The sequence below is a fragment of the Brachionichthys hirsutus genome, chromosome 14 (assembly GCF_040956055.1).
Source record: "Brachionichthys hirsutus isolate HB-005 chromosome 14, CSIRO-AGI_Bhir_v1, whole genome shotgun sequence".
Lineage (NCBI taxonomy): Eukaryota > Metazoa > Chordata > Actinopteri > Lophiiformes > Brachionichthyidae > Brachionichthys > Brachionichthys hirsutus.
The window spans coordinates 10,279,885-10,303,648 of NC_090910.1; the positions used below are offsets into that span (position 1 = coordinate 10,279,885).

Sequence of the window (23,764 nt, forward strand, 5' to 3'; positions counted from 1 at the left end):
GTTGCCTTCTCGACCCTGGTCACATACATCAGCGTCAGGTCCTTATTGGGTTGTGGCGCAACCTTCTTTATGGCCGGGCTGAGTTGGGCTATTTGTTTCTCCCCCCCTTGCAGCCCTCTCCGGCCCTGTCACAGCCCTAGTGAGACACAGCAGGGGGGGGGAACAGTCTCTGGATTTAATGGGATCCAAAGGCTAGCTGCTAAATCGCAACAAACTCACTGTCCAACCGGACTGGGTACAACGGGTGCTGACCAACAGAATCAGTGAGCGAAGACCCGCAGTGAGACCGGTCGGCCTTTCAGGCTCTGGATTCGGGGGGGGTTGCTATAGAGAAAACGCAGCTTCGATAAGAGACCCTTAGCTATATAGATTCTAAAAGAAGCGGCGAAGTTGATTATAATGACTGAGAAGAGACCTCCTTGAGGGGGGCCGAAGGGGCCACATCAGTATCATTAAGATATTGCCTCATCAAATAGGATTAGGGGACGTGTGCGTGTGTGTGTGTGTGTGTGTGTGTGCACACGCGTGCAAAATGGCCGTAAAAGGTTTAGTTTCTTCAGGTCATCAAAGAGTGTCACCCGGCAAGGGTCTCGCCCAAGGACAGGCCGCAGCCTCGGCACCTCTCGAGGCTGCAATAGGATTTAAACAGCAGGTCGGCCTCTCTCCGGCAGCCTGGGTCAGTGATTGGATTTCCAGGCCCGGAATCACTGAGCAACTCGGGGGGGGGGGGGGAGATTCACATAAGTTTTTAATCAAGGAGCCTCCCCGAGCGGAGACTCTCTCAGACTGTCAGCTGGCATTTGTGTGTTTTAGCCGAAGACGCTAAAGGGCGTTTCTGTTTTTTTTTTTTTTTTTCTGCACACTTCTCTCAGAGGAACCGTTCTGCACCGTCGAGGAGAGTCATAATTACCATGACGCCAGCAGATAACGCACCTATTTCCTCCTGACGTCGACCGTTCCGACGGCACGTCGCAGAGCTGCAGACAGACAAACGCTCATTATGTTCCAATTAATGTTTCATTGTAATCGTCTTCTCGTGGGACATTCTGCGCCCCGTGATATTGCGTGTAAACCCACAGTAAGGAAATCCTGTGCGGGTCGTTACATCCCTGGTGCTTTGTGTTTTTAATTTCAGAGACATAGAAAGCATTAATTGGCTCATTAACATCCCTATTATAACGCAAATCACGCCCCGACAGACTGCGTCCCCTCGAGTCAACGGTCTAACCTCAGATCGCTGCAGCTCAGTTGGTTGAATGGAGAAAGAATTAACCTTTCTACCCCACCCACAGGTCCCGAAACAGCCGGCGCCTCAGCGATGACAAATATACAGGGGGAGAGATTATGAAATTTGCTTAAGTGTGTTAATGTGCTGATTGTCAGAGCCCGCTGGATTTTGCTGGAAGTTGATTGATTAGAGCTGCGGGTTTTCTCCACGCCCGGAGAGCTCGGGGATTTGACGGGGGGGGGAGGTGCCCCAATTCTGTTACACTGGAATTGATCTTAATTAGATCTGAAAAGGGCCTGCCACAGCAGAATGGTTGCAGCGATTAAAATGAAAAACAGGAGAAATTACTGATCAAATTAATCATAATGTCGGGCTACAGCTGTAGGTCTGGTGTAATTTGCCACTCCAGTGAGTTACATCAGCCGAGGCGGGGAGAGGAGAGGCGGTACATACTGATCCGTGGCAGCGGGAAGCTTAGGCCAGCCTATCAACTCTCATTCCAGCTCGCACGGCCCGGACCCGCCTGACCCAGCTGCGCCATCCAGCGGCGCTCCAACATCCCCTCCTCTCTCCGGCACTCATTTAATGACTTGCTTTTTAGTGTCTCCTCCTCCATCCCGGAGCTGCATCCTCTCCCGTCTCCGCGGTTCTTGTCTCGCCGTCTTGTCACCAGCGTGTTCCACGTTAGCTAATAGCCTCTGACCTTGGTCCAGCGTCTGGCTGGATGGTTTTTGCAGCGGGCTGCCGGAGATCGAGGCGTCCTCCCTTCCTCTTCCTCCTCCTCCTCCTCCGCCAGACTCCTGCTGTCTGTCTGTCTCTGCATCCCTACGCAGTTGTCTCCTTGATCGCTGTCAGAGCCCCATACTGGGCCTGTCCACTCTCCATCCGCACACTCATAGGGGTAATTACAGCCTAGAGGCCTGCCTCCCTTCCCCGTGCTCCACAATTTACCACCAAAGCGTCCAAAGACATCTCTCTTCTTCCCGACTGCACCCCAACATCACAGGACCGCAGGGCCTTAGACCCGCAAGTGCTGCAATTACCTGAGCCTCTCCTTTATCCTTTTCTCTCTCTCTCTCTCTCCCTCTCTCGCCCTCACCCTCGCTCCCTTCTCTAGCCCTTGGCTCTGTCACTATTCCCTGGCAATCAGCCTTCATTAGAAGCCTCTGGTGAAAACCCATCGTCACCAAGGTCAGCAGCTGCCAACCACAACGGCCTCTCAGAAGCCCGGCTGTCTACGCTCTTCCGACTCTCCTCGCATTCGGTCCCCCCCCCCCCCTCCATCTCCTCCCACAATCCTCCTGCAGTTTGAGGTCTATCGCGGCCGCTTTTGTCTCCAGCTGAGGCCCTTTCACACACTCACTGTTTTCCGCTGCAGTGCACTTTTGCTTAAGTCGACCGCTGTTAAAATCACCGCTGTCCAATTTGCTCCGAACGCCTCTCTCTCGCAGGCGATGGGCATCGCTCCCATTGCATTAACATGTGCATTAAATGAACCTTGCACAACGATTAATTGATTTTCCAGATCAAATCCTCAATTTGGCGTAAAACGTGCTGCCATAGTTCCTCGAGGTATTAAATCAAAATTAAAATGACACGCTGAAACGTGCAGCCAGTGGCTCATACTGTGGGTTGTCGATGAAACTGGCAACGCTTAAGTTGAGGAAAGAGTCCATTATCTTCCTTGTGTGCCATAACTCAACCGTGGTGTCTGTGGTTTGGAAGGGCATCTCATTTTGCAGACGTTTTCCCAACCAAAATAAATGACTTTTCCCCTTCTCATTTTCCTGACTTATTCTCTTTTATTATGTCTCGGAAAAATAATGAACAGTAAATTAATGAGATTTTTTTTTTTTTTTTATCTGCCAAATAAAAGGTTGTTGTGGTGCATTCATGGTCAGAATTTCACCAAATCTGGGCTGCAGCTCTGGTAAACTGTTGTCTAACATTAAATGTTTCCCTCAGGTGAGGTTTTAATGTGGAATCTGGAAACATTTACACACCCAACCAGTAACGCTTGTTTTTAAAATCACAATTTCCTATTAAAATATTTGAGTGTGGATGCCAGTCTGGTCCTGCTGCTGGTTTTGGCCGTGAACTGCCCCCCCCCCCCCCCCTCAGCTCTCCAGCAGCTCAGCCCAGCGTCTTATTAATGCACAGGAGATCCGGCTCTTAAGGAGGCAGAAAATTGCCTTACATAACCGGCGGCCCCCCCCCTACAATTTAGAAATACAAATGTGCACTGTTGACTGAAGCAGAAAATAAGACTGTTGCCCATCAACAGAACCACATTTCGTATGAATAATTATAAAGCATGGGAGCTAGATGAGGAAAAACAACCTGACCATGACAGCTCTACTACTTTTATTTACTTCAAATGAGGGATTAGGCAGGAGGAATATCTACACACTTAAGGACCAAAGATGAGCCCTGAATTCATAAATAAGGGCAACTTAAATTTGCAGTTTTTAAGTGACATCATTTGAAAAACTTTGAGGGTACTTTCACTTTTTTCAAATCACACCTACGCCGTGCCTCGTGTCGTCTTTTTGTCGGGTTTCAGACCTCACCAAATTGATGTTCTCCTCGCTTTCTGAGGTCCGCGTTTCTTGTAGACCTCGCCGTGTTGCTCTCGCGGTGGGCAAAGGCCTTCCCGCTCAGACAACCCACCAGAAGGGCACAGATCCCAGATCGGCACGCACGTGCATGGGGGGGCAACACACATCAGACGCCCACGGGGGGCCCACCAAGCTCGGGCTCACCTAACAGCGGATAAGGAATAGGGTTTCTTTAATTATGAGACAGGGCTATGACATTGAGTCCCCCCCCCCCCTTCCTCCTCCAGCAGGCTCCCAGACACAGTCTAAGTGCTCTGCTCCGCTAAAGGAGGCCAGTCCCCCCGCGGGGCGTGATTCTACTGCCTGTAATTTCTGATGCCCATTAGTGACCGCAAACAGAGCACCGGGTTCACACAAGGAATAGAGCCGCACAGCTCTGCCACACGGTAAAAAAAGACCCTTCTAATGCAATGTTACTGCATTATGCCCTCCTCACAGACCAAGCCAAAAGTCCCATTTGTGATCCCCTGCAGAATCTCATCAGAAATTCTTCTCCACAGTGTTTTCATGGTCAGCGGAGTCTTGATTCTGTATATTTTTCAATACGGGCATAGCAGGCTGCAAATTTAAATTCCTCCAAACTTACCTCAAGTCTTTGAGGAGCATTTTATATGCATTTTAAATGTTATATATATATATTTGGTGATTTGTTGCCCTTTTTCATTAGAAGCTGGGAATGTGCAATTGATGGTTTCCTAAACCGGATCAACTAAACTAAAAGCGCAGTGCGTCTTCTCCTCAGAGGAGATGCCGCAGAAGTCAAACCCGGACTAATCAATACAAATACGACTGTAAATGTCATTAATTCTTCTCCCCACTTATGCTTATTTAGTTTGCACTAACGTTTATGTATATTTGGGTGGGAAAAGTGAGAGACAGTGAAGCGCAGAAGGGGGGGGGCATAGCCAGAGAAGGGAGGAGGAGTTATTGATTAAAGGTGACCACATCTTAGCCACAGAGCCCCTCTCTTGTGATTAATCTTACGTCTTAGAGTCAGCCAATGAAAGCGCCCCCCCCCCCCCAAGCCCCTCCATTTCTCTTCATTACTGGCTGTATTTTTGGACACCGCAGTAGAGAGTAATCATTTACCTTTATTGTGTTTATAAAGCTGCGGCATGGTTGACCCTTACTATATTGAATTGAGGACATCAAAAGATCACCGGACATTGATTAGGAGGATATTAAAGTCATTCAAATGCTATATTTATATGTCAAACAAACAGCAGAATGAAAACGGGCGGCATTTCCACTTCAATGAGAATGAATGGCATGTATTCGATACAACAGGAAGAGGAACTCAGATGATTCAGAAATATGTTTTTATTGCATATTGAATATTTTGAGGTAAAAGCCTAAGATGATTGGATGATTTATTCATTATCCGACTTCCTGCCTTCATTTTTCTCCTCACAAACCAAAAAAATGAGTGGGTAACCAGTAGCCAGAGCAGCAACAGCTTTACTACAGCTCGGGTTCAACGCCAGGATGGTGCAGAAATAACTGCGCCAAATACGTCAAGAGCCGAGGCGGTCAGCACTTTCCTGGAGACGCTTAATCACCAATTTTCTAATGTAATACATCTGGAACCGGCTAAATATTATAGATCATTCCTCAGGAAGAGGAATAGTGGTATAACTTATTTTTACTCGCCATGCCCCCCCCCGACCATAGGAAATATACTGCTGCTGTGATTGATGACCAAGAACCCGTTCTGAACCCGCTCACAATTATCAACGAATGGGCTGGAACAGATTCTGGCTAATGATCAAAGCTGCTGTTAATTCCACATGAAGGTAGTGAGTGGGGAGATTGACGGCCACCGTCCGGCACTCCATCATCCCCTTTATAGACAGTTTCAACGTCTTCACCACTCTTTGCCCGTCTTCATTTGCATTTTGCCTCATTAGGTATGGCCGTTTCTGGGACTGCCTGCGATATCCATCTCCTCAGCTTGATTCATTTTATTTGATTAGTCAAACCTCCTCGGTTAGCGAGCCGTCATGCTGGCGTTTCGTATGACATCACTCCCTCAGCGCCCCCGCCGTGCCGCCGTCCCCCAGCTTTGAGCAGTTACAACGTCTGACCGTCACCGGATGCAGGGTTGTTCTGTCCATCTTTCATTTCCCAATATTTCTCCTAAAGAAAGTCGCTTTTGTTTGGGGGGGGTTCTTTACGACTGCAGCAGAAGCACAGAGCAACAGCCCGCGCTCGGAGGGCTCAGAGTACACGACCACAGTGCGAGGCCCCTCTAGCCGAGGGACCAGAGGTGTTTTTGGAGGACCTAATAGCATTTTGATGTTCATAAGCACGGCGGATGTAAGGGAGGGGGAGCTAGGGAGCGGGGGGTGGGGGGCTGTTTTAAGGAGGAGAGAGACTAGCAGACTTCTGACAGACAGAGGATGTGTTTTCTTGTGTCACAGCTGATTACATTCATTCCAGGGTGAGGAAGGAGCGGGAAGAGACAGACATGTTGGGAGGAATGAAGGAAACTTCCATGTTGTTCCGCAGATGAAGGGCGTTCCTCTCGGAATCAACGCCGTGGTTGACTTCAGGTTTAGGTATGAATGGTTGAGAGGAAAGCATCATCGGCTGCTTCCAAAGAGAAATAACTCAAAGTGTATTTAAAAAATACATTACTGTCCCAAACTGCATGAGAATACTCGGTTAAAAGGAGTAATTGTACATATTACATCTGCATTGGTGCATTACATGACGTCACCCTCCTTTGTCTTTCCAGTTGTATTAGATAAGTTTAGATAAGACAAACCCTCTCCTGTCTTCACCTCTCCATCCATTTATCTCTGCTCGGTTTTTGTTTTTGTTTTGTTCTTGTGAACCTGTGAAGATCCAGAACAAAAAAAAGCAATTAGTTTCCAAAAGGGTCACGTAAAAAAAAAGAACAGAGCCAAGAATACTCCAGTTAGTTTGTGTCAGACAATTTTGGCTCGCGTGGAGGTCTCTCCACGGTTCGCGGGGATGCTATTTGTCCCCCTCTATTCTCTGAGATTACACGGGTTGCTGCACCAGGTGACCCTCATGGTCAAACACACGGAGGAAAGCCTGGCGGAGTTTAGATTCCCTCCCCTTCATGCCGTCCGGAGAAAAGATGCATTTTTAACAATTTGCAAGCTTTGTGCGCCCTCAGAGACATTCGCTTTGTGTTTGTTGATCCCTGTCTGGCCCTGCGTATTTGGCAAAATTAAACTGTGTTCGTGCAGAAAGTGATAGCAGTTGCAGCGAACGATATAATAGCGGTAGCTGGGGCGCTGCGGTTTGCGATTTGAATTCGGCTTTCAACAACAGAAATCCCAGCTTCAGTTTATTTTTGCGTCTGCGATATCCGATCGATCGATCGGCTACTCAAAATCCTCATGACGTCCTTTGGGAAGAAACACAGTGGTTAACATGTGGGCTCTGCAAACTATAAGATCGCCATTTATCTCTTCCCAACACATGCAATCAGTACGAATGTCATTTTGTGCCTCCTGCTGAGGCGTTGAGGGGAGTCACCGTGGCGGAAAATCACCTGTTTAGGTGTTGAACACAGCCTCGCCTCTCCTTATTCCTTCCTGGCAGTCCTTTCCACATTAGCCAGAGCCGGGAAATATAGCAATAAAGCCGGCTCTGTTTTCACCTGGATGTACCAGAATAAAAAAAAGGACTGTCATCGAATGAAACGCTATGATAATATTTCACAGAATCCACCAACTGCATATCGCTCACACAAGGACGCCGAGCGCAGCAGATCTGCAGGGTGAGCTCGCCTGCAGCACGTCACATTATCTGTGTGTTGATCTGCTTAACTGGCTTTGCCATCCAGCCGGGCTGTTTTCAGCAGCATGGATTAAAGGCCGTTATTATTATAATCCCTTCGGATGTTTTTTTTTTTTTTTAATGTGCAATAATCAAGCTACTAAACGACCACACTGGCTGGTCCATGTTTCGTTGCTTCCTGTCCACTACTGTCGAAAATATCAGTTCTGGCCTGATGAGAATAAAACTCCTTCGTCTCTCCATTACCATCCCGACAGCTGCTGTTTGTTACAGATATCACCAACAATGAAAAGTAAAAGTGAATCAGAGTTGATGTGCGTTTTGGTGCTGTAAATGAGGCTTTCAATTTCAGTTGTTAGAAATCTGTACCTCTAATATTAAAATCACAGTAGGCCGAAACATATTTTTCAAAAAATCTCAATATCCATAATCCAGATCTGATCTGGATGAAATTCGGTGGTGAGATAGAGGCCCCCACCCTACATGACTGTGTCAAATTCCATAAACATCGGTCAATAATGAACAGAGATATTGAGGAACAAATTTTGACGCTCCATTGACTGCAATGTTAATGAAAATTTCAAAGTGATTTAGAATCCAGGATCTCTTCTGGATCAGCACCAAATTTTAATAATCTGTCTCCAATAACATTCCCAATATCTAATCAAGATCTGTTATATGTTACTGTTACTTGTTACTGTCACATTGCTAACACAAACCCTCCTTGGTGAAGGTAACAAACTGCCCCCCGCGTGAGGACTGAGAGAGTTTATGTGCTGTGAGGCTGATGAGGAGACGAGCAGCAGGTGTGCTGAGCAGCGCAGGTGACGTGGAGGAGCTGATTACAGGCGTGGCAGGCGGAGCGGCGTGACCTGAGCAGGAGGGCGGAGCTACGCAGTGCAGGAACCTTTAGCCGGGTTCCTGACAAATTGACTGCAAAAAATTCCAAGTGATCACCAAAATGTAATCATCTGTTCCTGGTAACATTCCCAACATTTCCTGAAAACAGACAGATAAACTCCAGCAAAACCAGAACCTCCTTGGTTTGAGACTTTCAAAAATAAAAACAATCTCTTTGCTAATTGGTGTTTGGATGTCCCGCTGAAGCCTTTTTATTTGTTTTTCCTTGCTGTTATCGTGCCGCTAGATCTATTATTGATGACTTGATGCAATGCAAACTGCAATTCAATACCTAACCAATGCATTCATCCTCCAGAGTTTAGTGACCGTACAGAGCTATGTCCTTTATTTTAAGAGCATAACATCTTATACTGTACTTTGTAGAGGTTTAGGGAGGACGCCGTCAAATGTTACAGGTTTAATTCCAACGTACTTTTTGCACGCGAGACTTTTTCCGATATTTGAGACTTCAAGACTTGCCAAAGGGCGTTTGCTGGACCTATAAAAGACAGCCTCGCGATTATCGAGAAAAAGAGACTGGATGACTTTCAGACGAGAGGAGGTAATATCAATCACGGCCAATTTGAGGCCACCAACATGAAATATGATTTCATAAGACAAATGCGGTGTCATTCTTAATGTGCTTAACCTTTACTGTCAATGAAAAAGTATTGATCGCTCCGTGGCATTTTTTTTTCCATCATTTGATTTCAGAAAGAGTAATAATATATGGTGGCGTGGGGGGTACGATAAAAGATGAATGGCGTCTGAATGATCTGGGATGAGCCGAATTCCCTTGGGCTGGCGGAGAGGAAGGATTCGTCGTATGGCGGGTTGCGTTTTCTGGAAGCTTGAGCGCGCAGACGTGTCGTTTTAAACCTTTTATATAAGCTCTGCCTTTAATTTCAGCACCTTTTCGTTTGAGTGTACCCAACAAGCAGCAGGGGCCGGCTGCTCCAACGCACTGTTTCCATTATTTCTCTATTCTGCTGAGTAATTGGGAGGTCGCCTGTCTCCTCTTGGTCTTTGATCTACTTACTCAACCTAATAAGACTTTGCTCTGCTGCACTACAACCAAATCAGCAGTGCATTTTCAGCCCCCTAATAAGTGGTTAGCTTGATTTATATGGGTAATCTTGTCGATGTGGCGGGGGCTCTACAGCCTCTCCCCGGTAGCAAGGAGCCTCTTTTCACAACCGCAGGCCAGCCCAGATGAGGCCATTACAGCAAGGGTAAAGATGGTCATTTTAACCCTCCTCTCCTTCAAAAGTAGCGGCGCGCTAGTGCATTATGACGCAGGAGGAATTCTTAGTCGAACCTTATCGAAGGAGTTGGCGATACAGTGATGCATGGCTCTATTGTTCAAGTGGGATGCTGTCGGTGCCGGTGCCGTGGGTAGATAGACTCAGCAAGGCCCGTGGGGAACCTGAGGGGCCAGAGGAAGCACTTAGAGTGGTAAAATGGCCACTTATTCACAGCCACCCTTGTGTTCTCACTGCACCTCCCCACCCTCTGGTGAGCCTCCCACTGGGTCCAGCAGCAGGGGCCTCTGGGAGCTGCATGATGGACCGCACGGCCCTCGCCACTGGACTTTATAGACCTCACTGCAGTTAGGTTAGAAAGGATGGAATCACCCCCCCGGTGCCGAGCACTCCTAAACCTGCTCTCTAAGAATCTTGTGTCTTCCTTGCCCCTCGCCAGCTGAATCCGTTGGCCAGCCAGGTAGCGGCGGCGGCGGCGGCGGCCATGGGATCCATCGCCGGTTCTCAGGTGTTTGGAAACACCCTGTCAAATCTCCAGGGAGCCACCGGACAGCTGGTCACCAACGCGCAAGGACAGGTGAGTGTTGCCGGCCGAAAATTCTTTTTCCGATTGATCAATCATACGTGCAACTAATTAGATGCTGCCCAGAGTTTCCGTGGAAACATCCTGCTGTATAATCCATCATGTATGAGCGTGCAGATCCAAATAATATTTGCGATCTTTCCTCTGTGTTTACCCCCCCCCACTGTATGTTAAGCTTTTTGGGAGGGAATAAACAAATCCCTCCTTTCTCTTATCCGTATGCTTGCGTCGCAGCAAAATGCTGACCTTGCCATATTCACACGGCGGCTGCGGAATTGTTCCATCAGTCGCCCGAGGTTTGACCGATGACGCTTGTCATCGCGGGACCCTATCTAATGAATCATCTTATCACAGGTGCACACAGCACACATTAAGTGAAAACGGTACGGTCAACGTGCCCTTTAACGCCACTCCGGGTTATTCGCTTTAACCCCCGTTTCATTCTCAGCACTTTGCACCGCCTTTAACGCGAACTAAACACAAAACATACCGAGATAGAAATAGTCGTTGGCATTTCTCTGCGCTATTAAAAATGCGAACATTTTATTTGCACTTGACATTTATCTTACCCAAGTGGAGTTCCAGTTCCACCGGTGTGACCAGTTTACGGTAATGTGTCGTCTGAGCGTCGGATGCTAAATGTCACTAATGAGACAGTATGGACTTCCCTGGCTCTGGAGGTGCCCGGAGCGCCGGGGACAGATCACTGTGGATATGGACTTGACGGGACGCTCTGTGCTTTTGTAGTGTCTTGTCGGCTGACAGCCCCTGACATAATCAGGTCACAGAGACGGTCAAAGCCCTGGGCTACAGCCTTTTGCTCCCCACTTCATTATTCCACAGCATTATTCAAACGGAGGGCTCTGAAACGCGCGCCGCCCTTATCAGATGGTCCCTCCTCCGCCGCCGAAACACTGAGAACTTATGTCATCATCGGAAAGCTACAAAAGCAGGAGCAGCTCCTGTCACAGTCACACACAAAAATGCTTTCATGCATTCTAGGTGGTGTTTAATTACAATTCAGGCCCCCGGGGTGTGCATCATCAATATGCTGCAGGAGTAAAACAAAGGTGTACCGTCTCCGGCATCTCTGTCTGAAGGCCTTTTCATAACCTGATTCTCTGGGGACCTTGAAAAGTGCCAGGTTTGATGAGCGCTTGGAGTTCAATATGTTTTTAAACCTTAATTATATTGGCCCCAGCCTTCTTATTCTCCAAGGAGAATCAATGAAGCTCCTTTGTCCTCGCCACCTCTGCAGCGGTGATTAGGGACTGTGGATAAAAGCCAGATTATTGATAACGGAGATATTTTTTTGCCACTTTATGAATCTCTGTTACTTAATCTTTTATTCTTCCTTCAAGTTCTTTTTTCCCCCAGAAGGTTTAGTGCAGCGATAACAACGTCCGGTAAGCATCCTTTAAATGTATGGTGACTCCCAGTCAAGTAAAAAGTGTCTTTTCTAGTATGTTATCATTTGTATGGGCTACATCCCCCTGAATTTTGGCTGTCAGGCTTCAATCCCTTAGCCTATCAAGTGATGAAAGCTGAAAGACACATGCATGCGCCACGTGTCAATGGAATCTTCCAGCCGTTAGATCACATGTAACCTGAGTGTAAACTGCTATTAACCCTGTAATTGTAAATCTGCTGCAGGGCTCCAACTATTGATCAGCTTCACCATCAATTAATCTGTTGATGCCCTACAAGATCTGGGATTGCTTGCGTTTTCCCACCAGCAATCCAAACAGATATAAAGTTCATTACGGCATAAAAGCAGCGGCTTCTCGCATTTCAGACGAAGCAACCAGCTCACGTTTGACTTTTCTGTCAGATAAACCCTTTTGATGGTTAATATGATATCAAAAGTTATAAAAAAAAGCCTCATTGTAACTCAATTAGACAATTATATCTTTATCTTTTTTGAGAAAATAGAACAAAAGCAGTTCGTCTTCCGTTCACCGCACCGTATTGAGTATGCAGTTTGAGGCCGACTGTTCGGATTTAGGACTTTGCTCCAAACTTCCCAAACATCTTCCGACTTGGGTTTTCGATTCACTGCGTTAACAGCGGAGGAGCGAAAATGGGCAGCGATATTGTCTGGTGACCATGGCTAAAGACACAGATTGACCTGGCTGGAGGGATGAGATGAGACTTCTGTGGAAACAAGAGCAGCATAATCTTAATGAGTTCTGCTGTGTGGAGAGAGGCGTGTCGCACACGTGTCATACCGACTGGAGGGCGCCGCAAACAGGAGGCCGAACGGAGGAGAAGAGACCGAAAGACAACGGAAGAGATGAGGGATGAGAGGAGGTCAAATGTCAATGCAATTAAATTAAAACCTTTGAATCAAGCACAACTGTACAAATTAACATCTTAATGTGTTTTTTTTTTTTACATTTCTATACTAAACTGCCAAATCAGTGTAAAATAATGAGACATACATCACATTTTTAATTTATAAACTCACACTACTTATTACCTCAAAAACATTGAACAAACTTGTTGCTTTTCCTCTTCGCTGTTCAGACCCGATGCTTCCGGGCCCGGGAAACGCTCTGTGGAACATCTGCCTGGGATAGCCGGATGGTGCGCGGCGGGACGGGGACGAGATCTGAGCTGTCACTCGCCCGCTCTTTTTATTAGGCTTATAGAACAACCACTTAGTCCGGTGACGATGAATAATTGAGCGGAACAAGCTCCCTGCCGCCGCGGCATGCAAAGCGGGATCAGTGGGACTCGGGAGACAAGAGCATCAGGCAGGGCAATAAAATATGCTAAGTGGCAGGAGAGCCTTACGGGGGATTTGTAAAGCTGGCACAGAGAGAGAGATAAATTATCTCGCCCCTAATGCAAGGCAGCGTAAGCAAATGAGCCGTGGCAGGGATGAATTACAGATTATCTGCCCACCTTCCCTCGCCGATCCCTCCTTATTATGTCAAAGAGACAGGGGGAGGGAGAGGAGGCGGAGGGGGAGGCGAGCCGACACGCCAGCACGTAAGCGATGGCTCGGTTCATTCGGTGTGAACGGAGTTTGTAGTTTTGAGGAAGAGGCTGCACTAAAATATAAAGTTAGAGAGGAAGAGTACATTTTATTCCCCCCCCTTAGAGAAGTAGCTCTTAGCGCTCAAATGGAATGTCTAATGATGAGCATCTCATCCATGATGAGACGTTCTCTGGTGTTACCACACATGGGGGGGGCGGGCAGGGACGGATGCTCAGACGCAGCTCCTGGATGACATTAACCTTCATCACGGCGAAGAGGCGCTAAGGCCCACCTGAAGCGCCACTCTCGGCCACACTTTGGCAGCTCTGAGAGCTAAAATGCTGAAGTGACACTCTGTCACCCCCTTTGATCTGCCCTTCCTGATTACAGCCACAGAGGAGAGGGAAGCTGGCGCTGGAGGAGGGGAGGATGGGGGGGGGGGGTGAACTACCCTGGGACCCCGGGAGCTGAATCCCTCTCTCCTTCTCTGATGCTCCTCTTTCCTCTTTCTTGTTGTTTCTTTTCTTGCTCTTTCTTCCCGTCTGCTTGTGTGCATGCCTGGAAGAGAAAGAGGGAGGGTGAAAAGGGGGGGAGGGGGGGGGGGGTCTCTGTCTCTCAGCAGCCTCACTCCTTCTCATCAGACACTTTGGCACACACACAAACATCCCAGTCTTATCCTGGTGATGGATAATACAGTCGGTGGTGTGCACCATCACACACACAGGTACTCAGCGCTGACCTTTGCATGCGCTCCCAGCAGTCTGCTTTGGCTTCAGTGGCTCCGGCCTGTGTGTGTGTGTGTGTGTGTGTGTGTGATTCACGCACGCGTTAACCTGGGAGCCAGTTCTGGTCACGCACACACACAAAAAAGCCGAGTGGCAGAGATCATTAAGGCGGATGCCTCCGCCCTCCTTTCCTCCGTCTCCGTTTCTGAACCTGCCCAGCTGATTTTGTCTCCACTCTACCCCCCCCTTTGTAGATAATTGGAACAATCCCACTGATGCCCAACTCCGCAGTGCCCTCCAGCCAATCAGGGGGCGGCAACTCGGCACTGCATGTACAGCCAATTACGCCTCAGCTGCTGACCAACGCTCAAGGCCAGATCATCGCCACGGTGATCGGTAATCAGATCCTGCCTGTCATCAACACCCAGGGAATCACGCTGTCACCAATCAAGCCTGGACAGCAGGTAACACATATGCTGACGCGCAAACACACACATAGAGGAAGGTATAAACAGTGATCAATACCTAACAGCGATAAATGAGCAGCAGTTAGTGCAGTCAGTCGGATCTGAATGAATGCTAAGCACCTCCCATTTTCCCGGCTTCAACACTCATAGCGCTCATTTGCATCATTCCACTTGGAAAATTTGAGCTTTTTGGACTATTGCTTACAATTTGTGTGTCTGTGTGTGTCTGTGTGTGTCTGTGCATGCTTGGAAGGCGCTTGTCAGCCAACCTCTCGGGCTGCCGAGACCCCCCCCCCCCCACAGCCCAAAACAACAACAAAACAACAGTTTTCATCGCCTCACATAAAACTCCGAAATCTGTTCTCCACATCTTTCCATTTTGACTGCCCTCCTCCTCCTCCTCCTCTTCCTCAATCACCCTCTCCATCCTTATGATTTGTTCTGTCAGGCCTGAACATGAGGGTTTTTATTGTTAAAGCGTGAGACACGCAAGATCCTCCGTCCATTTCTTTGCTTGTTTGTATTGCCTGCTCCGATTGAGTTCATCTGCGAGTGAAGAAACTCAAGTCCAAACAATTTGAAGGCCCACGATGGCCCGTGCATCGACGCAATAATAGCGATGTCAGCGCGGAATTACAGGGTAAAAATGTACATTGCAGGCCTGCAGCGAGCGGGATGGATGAACTCGCCGCAGATGGACAACTCATTTGGCTTCCTGTTATCTCCAGATCACACTCTTGAATGAATTAATGCATTTCTAACAATGTTTTGTCTCCACTTCAAAGCCCACGTTGTTCCACGGGCATAATTTACAGTTGTCAGAGCCTGCAGTCTGGAATATTTCCACTGAAGCCAGATAATTTTCCCGGCCTGTCAACAGTCCTGACAGTGTGTGCATCGCTGTTGACACCCCCCCCCCCCCCACCCCCACCCCTACCATCCAAACAAACACATGCCACAGAGAATATAATTAATTGCGAAGACGGAGAGGAGAAGCCGGCCCGCCTCGGAGCAGAGACAGCCTTTCACTTTAAAAGTAAAGACGTAGCATCTTGATCTTGTAAAAGCGATTCAAATGTGCATAAAACATGAAAATACATCCGTTTTTCTTTTTCTCCATCAGAGCGCCGAGCTCGCGGTTCATGAATTATGTTTGATACGGGGACTGCTGCGTCCACATGTTTTTTTATCCCAGGCTGCCATTATTAGCGTCCTCTCGAGCGTGATGACGAGAGAGGAGACTCTAATTGTCATGAACGCTTTTCTTGTTTGTTTGGTTGGTTTTTTTACCCGGCAGAGAAGGATTTGTCAAGTTCATAGCAACGGTGACACACCTGAGCTGATTCTCTCCGCCTCCTGCAGGAGCAAACCGTCGCTGCAGAGTATTGATATTATATTCTGCTCTGTAAGCTGCTCTGTTAGCAGCTTTTCATTACCTGGTACAAAATAAATTCATTTAATCATCTTCTAATCAGCTATTTTAAAAGCCGCTGAAGGGTTGGTTTGATTTATTGTGTTATATTGTATAATCACATGATCATATGATTGTTGTTGTGATGATGAGGGAATTATGAGTACTTTCCTGGATCTCACGCTGTCGATACTTTGTGTGTCCAGCAGCAGGGTCAGACAGGCCCCGCCTCCTCTCAGCCCAACCTCCTCCACATGCCCCACAGACAGAGTCCACTCCACCAGGCCTCTTCCTCCTCCTCCACCTCCTCCTCCTCCTCGGCTCTCAGCGTGGGACAGCTGGTCAGCAGTAAGTGTCCGACACGGCTCACACAGGGACACAACGTGCCTTCAAACGCATCGGATGAAATTCAGCCAAATGAGCGCCTGTGCATTAAAGTGTAAGATCAAGCGTAATTACCCAGAACACCTGGGGGGACTCAAACATTACGAAGACAGGAGGTAATTGTGTGTTTGTTGGCGACTATTTTCAGCAGGGGATTAACTCAGATTTGGTGCTCATGCAGTAAAAACAGCAGCGAGTTGGTTTATTAGACTCAAAATAACTTTCAGTAAACTTTGTCTCGTCAGTGTGGCACAGAGTTTACCGGAAAACGGTTCAAATGTTTCTACTTTAAAAGAAAATAATGAAAAACAATTATGGAAAAATTGGATATTCTCCATTCATTCATGTCGTAAAGACAATGCAATCATTAATTGTTACCTAGTGAATAAATAGTCCCAGTGAAAGCTGCAGGCAGCATCTTCTGGGGATTATCCAGAAATATCAATCTGTGGATGTTTCGATCTCCCAGTAGCCCTCCTTTGGATTTAGGTGTTCCAAAAATCCAAAAGACGGATTTCTCAAAAGGGTAAATAAAACAATCTGCGTGCCCTGATATCACCAGAGCTACGAGAATAAATATATGTTTGGATCCCCTGCCTAAAGGTTCAACATGGCGGATGCTCCATATCTACATTACTCTCCGCATGGAAAGCTTTTGGTTTATCCTTGCCTCCTGTTATTGTGTTATTCTTTACTGACTGCCAATCCTTTGGTTTATTAGACGATCCAAAGTGGCGTGTGTTATGTATAATGAACATCAATTTCATTCTCCCAATGTAAGCCGCCTTTCTCGGAGCCTTATAAATCACCCGACCACAGGCTGTCAGCACAAAGCTATTGCCTTTAAAAACCCGCTTTTATTTAGATAAATCTCATTTGTCAGAGTCGATTCCCCCTAAACTCCATGTATACTCATTTCAAAGGCAGCTACAATGCCGCCGAATTTAATAAAAAAAAACAAGTTGCCATTGATCAACAATGTTGTAGACACTGTGCTTAGTTTGTGTTTACTCGTAGCTCGGAGAACATCTTATAAACCGCGTTTGAGTCTGCACGCAATCATTGTGCTTCGGTTAAATGGAATTAATGCTTTGCGCTGAGTACGAGTAAATAGCACTTCCTCTCGATATCACTTACAGCGTACATACACAAAGCAAAAGCCCCATGACAGAATCAATCCTCTGCTGCGGAGAGATGAAATGTCACTGCATTTACTGGCCACAAACAAAGTGCCAGAAAACAGATTAACAAGCGAAAGAAAATCATGTCTGTTACTGGTATTTGAAGTAATGAGATGGGAAAATGTCAGTCAGGAAGAAGAATGTCAGCAATATGTTTTTATTTTTATCTTTGTCAAGACAAAGTAAGCTGGGTTTAAACTGTTTTTACACCAGCGTCTTACTTAAGCATTTCTTTCACCGTCGCAGTCACGGTATTTTTTTTGGGGGGTTTCAGTGCGCAGCTCTGCTGGAACAAAAAGAGGTTAAAGTGGCGTTTATTTATTTACTTACAGGCGATGTCATGAAATCTGTATGAAAACACACATTAATGCAGCAAACGGAACAAAAGAAAAAAGGCCCATTTAAATGATCTAGAATCCATGTTGCCCGATTGTTTGATGGCTAATTCCTTTCTGTTTATTAAATGGCATGTGCATTGAATTATATCCACGGCCTCTCTTCTGTCCTGCGCATGTGAGTAAAAGCAGCGATATTTAACCCGTTGATGAGGAAGGCTGCTGCTCGTCCAAAGGCGTAATAAGCCAGTGATCCCGATCCAGATCCACAAATGCATCCATGCTGTCTGTGCCATTTATGCGTGAGGTAAAACAGCTGAACTTCAATGATTAAAAAAAGGTAACACTCAATTCATGCTCCTAAATCTGAATTGTTTTGAGGAAGGCACCTACTTGTCCTGCATCTTGAGGTACAGGTAGGCGTGCAGAGTAATATTTCTGTGAGGATAAACCAGAGAAAAGTGCCAGTGTATGTGGGTAGAAGGAAAACCACTGAACCCTTGACTTTTTTGTTCTTTAGTGGCGCAGTCACTTTCTGCTGCCTCGAGATAGCAATGTGCCAAAAAACGCACCTGACCCCCCTCGTTTTAAGACCAACGCTTCCCGGGGTGCTGGGATGGGTCGGAAAACATTTGCTCTGAACATAGCGACTGCATTTCAGATGGTAGGAAAGCAACTGGAAGCAGCAGATTCACATTATGATTCTCTGTAGGCTCATCGTCCCTTTCAGACTGTCATTATTTTAACTTTGTCCTGGTACCTTACCATTCATTGTTGCAAAAAATAAATCACCGGGTTTAGGATTAATGTCTGCACACAAATATTTCTGGATGTTACACCAACAATAAACAGATTTAGAAACTCTGCTGAGAAAGATGAAGAGACGCTGATAAATGAGAGGAGGGCGGGGCCCACAGCTGCACATTCTCGTCCTTCCTGTTTGTTCTAAATCTTTAGCCGCTCATTTTCACACGTCCGGAACTCGCTGCATTCACGATACGTCGCTTAAGAGGCACGACGAGATGGCAGCCTCATAGATTTTTGCTTAAATACGCTTGGAGGATTCCTTTAATAATTCATTGATAATGACCGAGATGAATAATTCAGCGGCACAAACTTTGCTTTAGTAAGCAGGACGCCCGGGACATCTGACATTGATGTACAATGTGGAATCATTTTGTATTAGCGGAGAAATACTTCAAAATGATTCACTCGAGTTTTTTCAGATGTGCTCAAAAGAGGAGATCTTCACAAACAGCTTTCATTCGCAGAAAGAGCCGGTTGGAAGGCTCAGACGTATCAAATATAGTCTTTGAGAGGGGGCAGCTTCAGAATGCATGTACTCAAAGAGGAAATTAGAGAATATGAAAGGACAGCATCACCAGGATCTAGCTCACTATAGAATTCATACCTGTGTTGTCGCCTTTTTTTTTCCAATATTGCTTCTGTATGTGAGATTAATTATTGACACTTCCGAGTCAGTGCCATGACTTGCCCGCTTTCACACCTCAGATTATTTATCTTTTTCCAAACATTGCTCAGATGCGTCGAGGGCAAAGAGGAATAGCCAGCTCTGACCCCGCAGCAGGACGCTTGTGATTACATATCCGAAGTGTTTGCTTCATCCGCTTCTGGACAATGAGGCGAGCGACGAGGGAGCAAAGGCCTAATAAAATGAGGTGTGTGTGTGTGTGTGTGTGTGTGTGTGTGTGTCTGCGTGCGTTGTAGATCCGCAGACTGCCCCCAGCGAGGTGGACGGGGTCAACCTGGAGGAGATTCGAGAATTCGCCAAAGCATTCAAGATCCGCCGGCTGTCCCTGGGCCTGACGCAGACTCAGGTGGGCCAGGCGCTCAGCGCCGCCGAGGGGCCGGCGTACAGTCAGTCCGCCATCTGCAGGTAAGACCAAACATTCAGGGTAAACCTCTAAGAATAAACGGTTTCCGGGTTTCTCGTTAGCGCGAGATGTCAGATGAAAGCCGATAAAGGCGTGCGGCCTCGCCGAGAGCTCTCGTCGCTGCCATCTATTTTTCATGCCGCGCTTTAAGAGACATTATGAAGATATCAGTATTTGTAATTGACTATCACCACCCTGACAAATCGAGCATTCACGTCTGTACTTAGCCTCCTCCCTGTCACTTCCCTCTCGCCCGCCGACATGACATCCGCGCCTTACTTATGCAAAATACATGCAAGTATTACACGAAGCACTTAAAGCATTTAATAATTACTAAGGGGCCGCTCCGCCCGAACATGAGAGAGCTCGACAGAGACGATCTGTTAATAAGATTGCCATGTTTCCCCGCCGCCGTGAGGACAGTTTAATCATAAATGGTGCATCATATATTCATGAGATAATGAGACAATCATCCCTCCTGTTGTTCCACTTGACTTAACATTTTGCCCGAGGATGCAAAATAAGCCGCTTCTGTTTGAAGACACAATCATTTGTCGTCATATAAATACTTTTAAGGGAACACACAAAAAAAAGAAGTGTAATTAAAAGATGAATTAATACGTTTAAGCCTCTATAGCAGCACATCCCCTATTCTACAGAACTCCAGGTCTTGTTCCCGTGTTCATTTTAATGTCCCTCTACAATGCGTGTGCTTTGCTGATGACCTGTGCTGTTTATGTGACATGGCGCTTGCCACGCACTGTTAAAACTTTCATCACATCAACATCAAACAGGCGATAAAATGTGAAGCGGTACAGAAGAGCCGGCCGTCTCCAGCTAATGTTTAAAGTCTTGAAATCACACATTAAATATTAAACCGGCAGGAATTAGTTCAAATATTTATAACATACATTAAAAGCCATTAGCTTCAAAAGTAAACATTCAGCGGGGCTGTTAAGACAATTTTTTTTATTTTTTTGCGGACGTCGGACATGACATCCTGATGTTTTAAGTAGCAAGGCGGACTTCACATGCTTTAGTTTAGTTAACGTCAATGCAGACATGAAGTTGGATGAGGACGCGGCGGTGGCTCTGGGGCGCCGGCTCCTCACCCAGACGGAGGACAGACACTGACAGATGCTTCCAGCTCCGTCTACCTTCGTTGCTCCGTTTGTCATCCGGGGACTTTATTAGTTTATCTAAGCAGGCAAGAGGCATCGCATGAGGGCATCATCAAACCGATGATCCACCAGCGTGGCCCCTTGAAGGTCCACCTGTTGGGTTTAGTTAATATGAATCTAAAAAAGAGAGAAAATAATCAGAAAATGATTCATTATGTAATAACGTGTGTTCATTATAAGCGCTGAGATCGCTGTTCTCATTGGGGGAATCTCTCAAAGCCACAAACACACATGGGAGCTCAAACCCGCAGTCAGCAGGTAGAGATTAAATTAGGTGTGTCCGATTTTTGATTCTGAAATCTCTTCATAAAAATACAAATAAAAAACAGCTCAAAAAAACAAGACTAACACGTTGTTTTTCTTCAGGTTTCATTTCTTCTTCTTTAAAAAGCTAAAGAAATATTATTTTTTTTCAAATATTTTTTTTATTTTATTTTATCCCACCACTCACTGCTTCAGTCGGGCTGAACAGTATGAATGAAATGTTCATTTGCTCTATGTAAATATATAAAATCAGTGAAATTAGAAATCGTTTAAAACTATAATATAGCATAAAATAACCAGATAAACGTGTCTGAGTAATCCCATTACACCTGACAAGTAACAGTACTTCATATATCAAATTGCTTTCAGTAATATAAATAGATGTGGTCATAAAAACGTCACCATATAAACAGTTTATGGCTCAAAGTGTTATGCAATCATGTTATCTTGTATTTTTATGGCCTGACTGTTTTCAATAAACGTCTTTATGACAAAATGAAACAGAGCCGTGACTCTTCACCAAAGCTCAGCCAGCAAATCATCAGTTCGTTCAGGTTAACTGATTGTGCTGCAGTCCAAAAGCAAAAAAAAAAAGTGTTTCTTCTTCCAGTGTATTGTAAGGTGCATAGAAGCTGTGGAACACAGAGATCCAGGCAGCATCCTAAAATACTCGCAAGACAAGCCGGAGAGGCTGGAGGTGCATTCAGGGCCACTTCCTCCTGCATACCCAAGCTGAGCTAAAACTCGTTTTAGTATCTGTGCGTCCTGTTGATCCATGAAATGTCCTGTCTCTGGTGACTCCTCATATTTACTAATGTGTTCCCTGCCCTGCGAGGCCCTCGTCTTTAGGAGGAGGGTTATAAATAATACCTCCTGTCGACAAGGAGGGGAGCACCAATGAGGTGTAGAAGCAGAGGAGGTTCGTGCGCGCGCCGGCATCTCGCCATTAAAAAGGCCTCGTGTGCGTTGCTTGTTCCGCAGAGAGCAGCGACTCCTGGTAGAGCTCAGTTATTCTACTTTACTAAAAGCATTCGAACGCATCATACTCAGGTTTGACCCAGAACCACAGAGTTAAAAAAAAAGTAATGAAAACACATGCTATGTTCAACAAAGACTTCGATGGTCTGCATTTGAGATTAGCTAAACTTTTTTTATTCTATAATTGAAGATTGAGCTATTGCTAAAGACCCGGTGGCGCATTCAGGTGACAGTCAGGCTTATCATCCCTTCCTCCTGCGGCCTCTACGTCATCAGATATCGCATAAGGACATCAATTAATATCTGAAATAATATAGAAAAGAATTCCTCTCAAAAGTTAACATTATTATTGTCCTCAGAAATCCACTAAAGACAATAACAGAATTTGAAATTGTGTAAACCGTGTCGGGTCAGAGCGCCTGAACGAGTTGCAGCGTTTCTATGTAGCGCTTCATTCTGCGACTTCCTAAAAGGACTCGGAAGAGGTGAAGTCAGAAATATCCATCAGTGAAACTGCAGAAAGGATCAGAGTGTGCAAATGTATTCTTATTAAATATAAAATGAGATGAGAATGTTAGGGGATGAAAGAAAGCCTGAAAAATGTATTAAATGTACATTTTGATGAATAATGCAAGCGCTTTTGGTAAATAAATCATGGTGCCGTATTGCATTAGTGGATTTTTGTTTTTCACCTGATGAAAGAAATTATTATTTTCAAAATGTTTTTGTTTCTTTTCTTTTTTTACAGCATTTAAAAACATTTAAGTAGATGTTTGCTATGTTTTCGGTCCAGCTGGACCTGATTTTAATTATTGGAACATCTCCTTGCTCCACTATTGCCAATTTGGGACAGAGAACCAGAACCTCCTCCAGAAAATTAACCCACCGCTGGCAACCTTCACCTGCAGCTGCTGCAGCTGAGGTGTTTCCAGGTGCAGAATACAGAGGAGTTTGGGCTTGGATTGTGTACCTGGATGTTAGTCTCAGTCCCTGTGGCATTCTGGTGGAGGAGACAAAGAGAAAGGCAGCTTATCCCTTGTTCTGGCAGGGCACCTAAGTAAGATTCTTTTTTCTCAATTCTCCCCAGACACACCATCCTGAGAAGCCACTTTTTCCTACCACAGGAAGCCCAAGAGAACACTATAGGTAGCAGTCTGACAGGCAAACTGAACCCTGGCCTTTTATATCCTGCCAGGTTTGAGAAGTTGGACATCACCCCTAAAAGCGCCCAGAAGATTAAGCCGGTTCTGGAGCGCTGGATGGCCGAGGCTGAGGCCCGCCACCGATCCGGCATGCAGAACCTGACTGAGTTTATCGGCAGCGAGCCCTCGAAAAAACGCAAGCGGAGGACCTCTTTCACCCCGCAGGCGCTCGAGATCCTCAACAGCCACTTTGAGAAGAACACACACCCCTCTGGACAGGAAATGACTGAAATAGCAGAGAAACTGAACTACGACAGGGAGGTGGTTCGCGTCTGGTTCTGCAACAAGAGGCAAGCCTTGAAAAACACAATAAAACGTTTGAAGCCACCCGACCTCGGCCCGGCCGCAGCGATGGACCCTCTCACCGATTCTCTGGAGGACCTGCCGAATTGA

The 23,764-nt window shown here is 46.3% G+C and overlaps 1 protein-coding gene across 1 annotated transcript in view; it reads left to right on the forward strand.

Annotated features, from left to right (window-relative positions):
- The window catches only part of pou6f2 (POU class 6 homeobox 2), a 51,519-nt gene extending 27,755 nt beyond the window's left edge, over positions 1 to 23,764 (forward strand). The window contains 6 exon segments of the mRNA XM_068748264.1: positions 10,222 to 10,359; positions 14,328 to 14,537; positions 14,623 to 14,634; positions 16,158 to 16,299; positions 19,580 to 19,748; positions 23,257 to 23,764. Of these exon segments, the coding sequence (XP_068604365.1) occupies positions 10,222 to 10,359; positions 14,328 to 14,537; positions 14,623 to 14,634; positions 16,158 to 16,299; positions 19,580 to 19,748; positions 23,257 to 23,764 (1,179 nt within the window).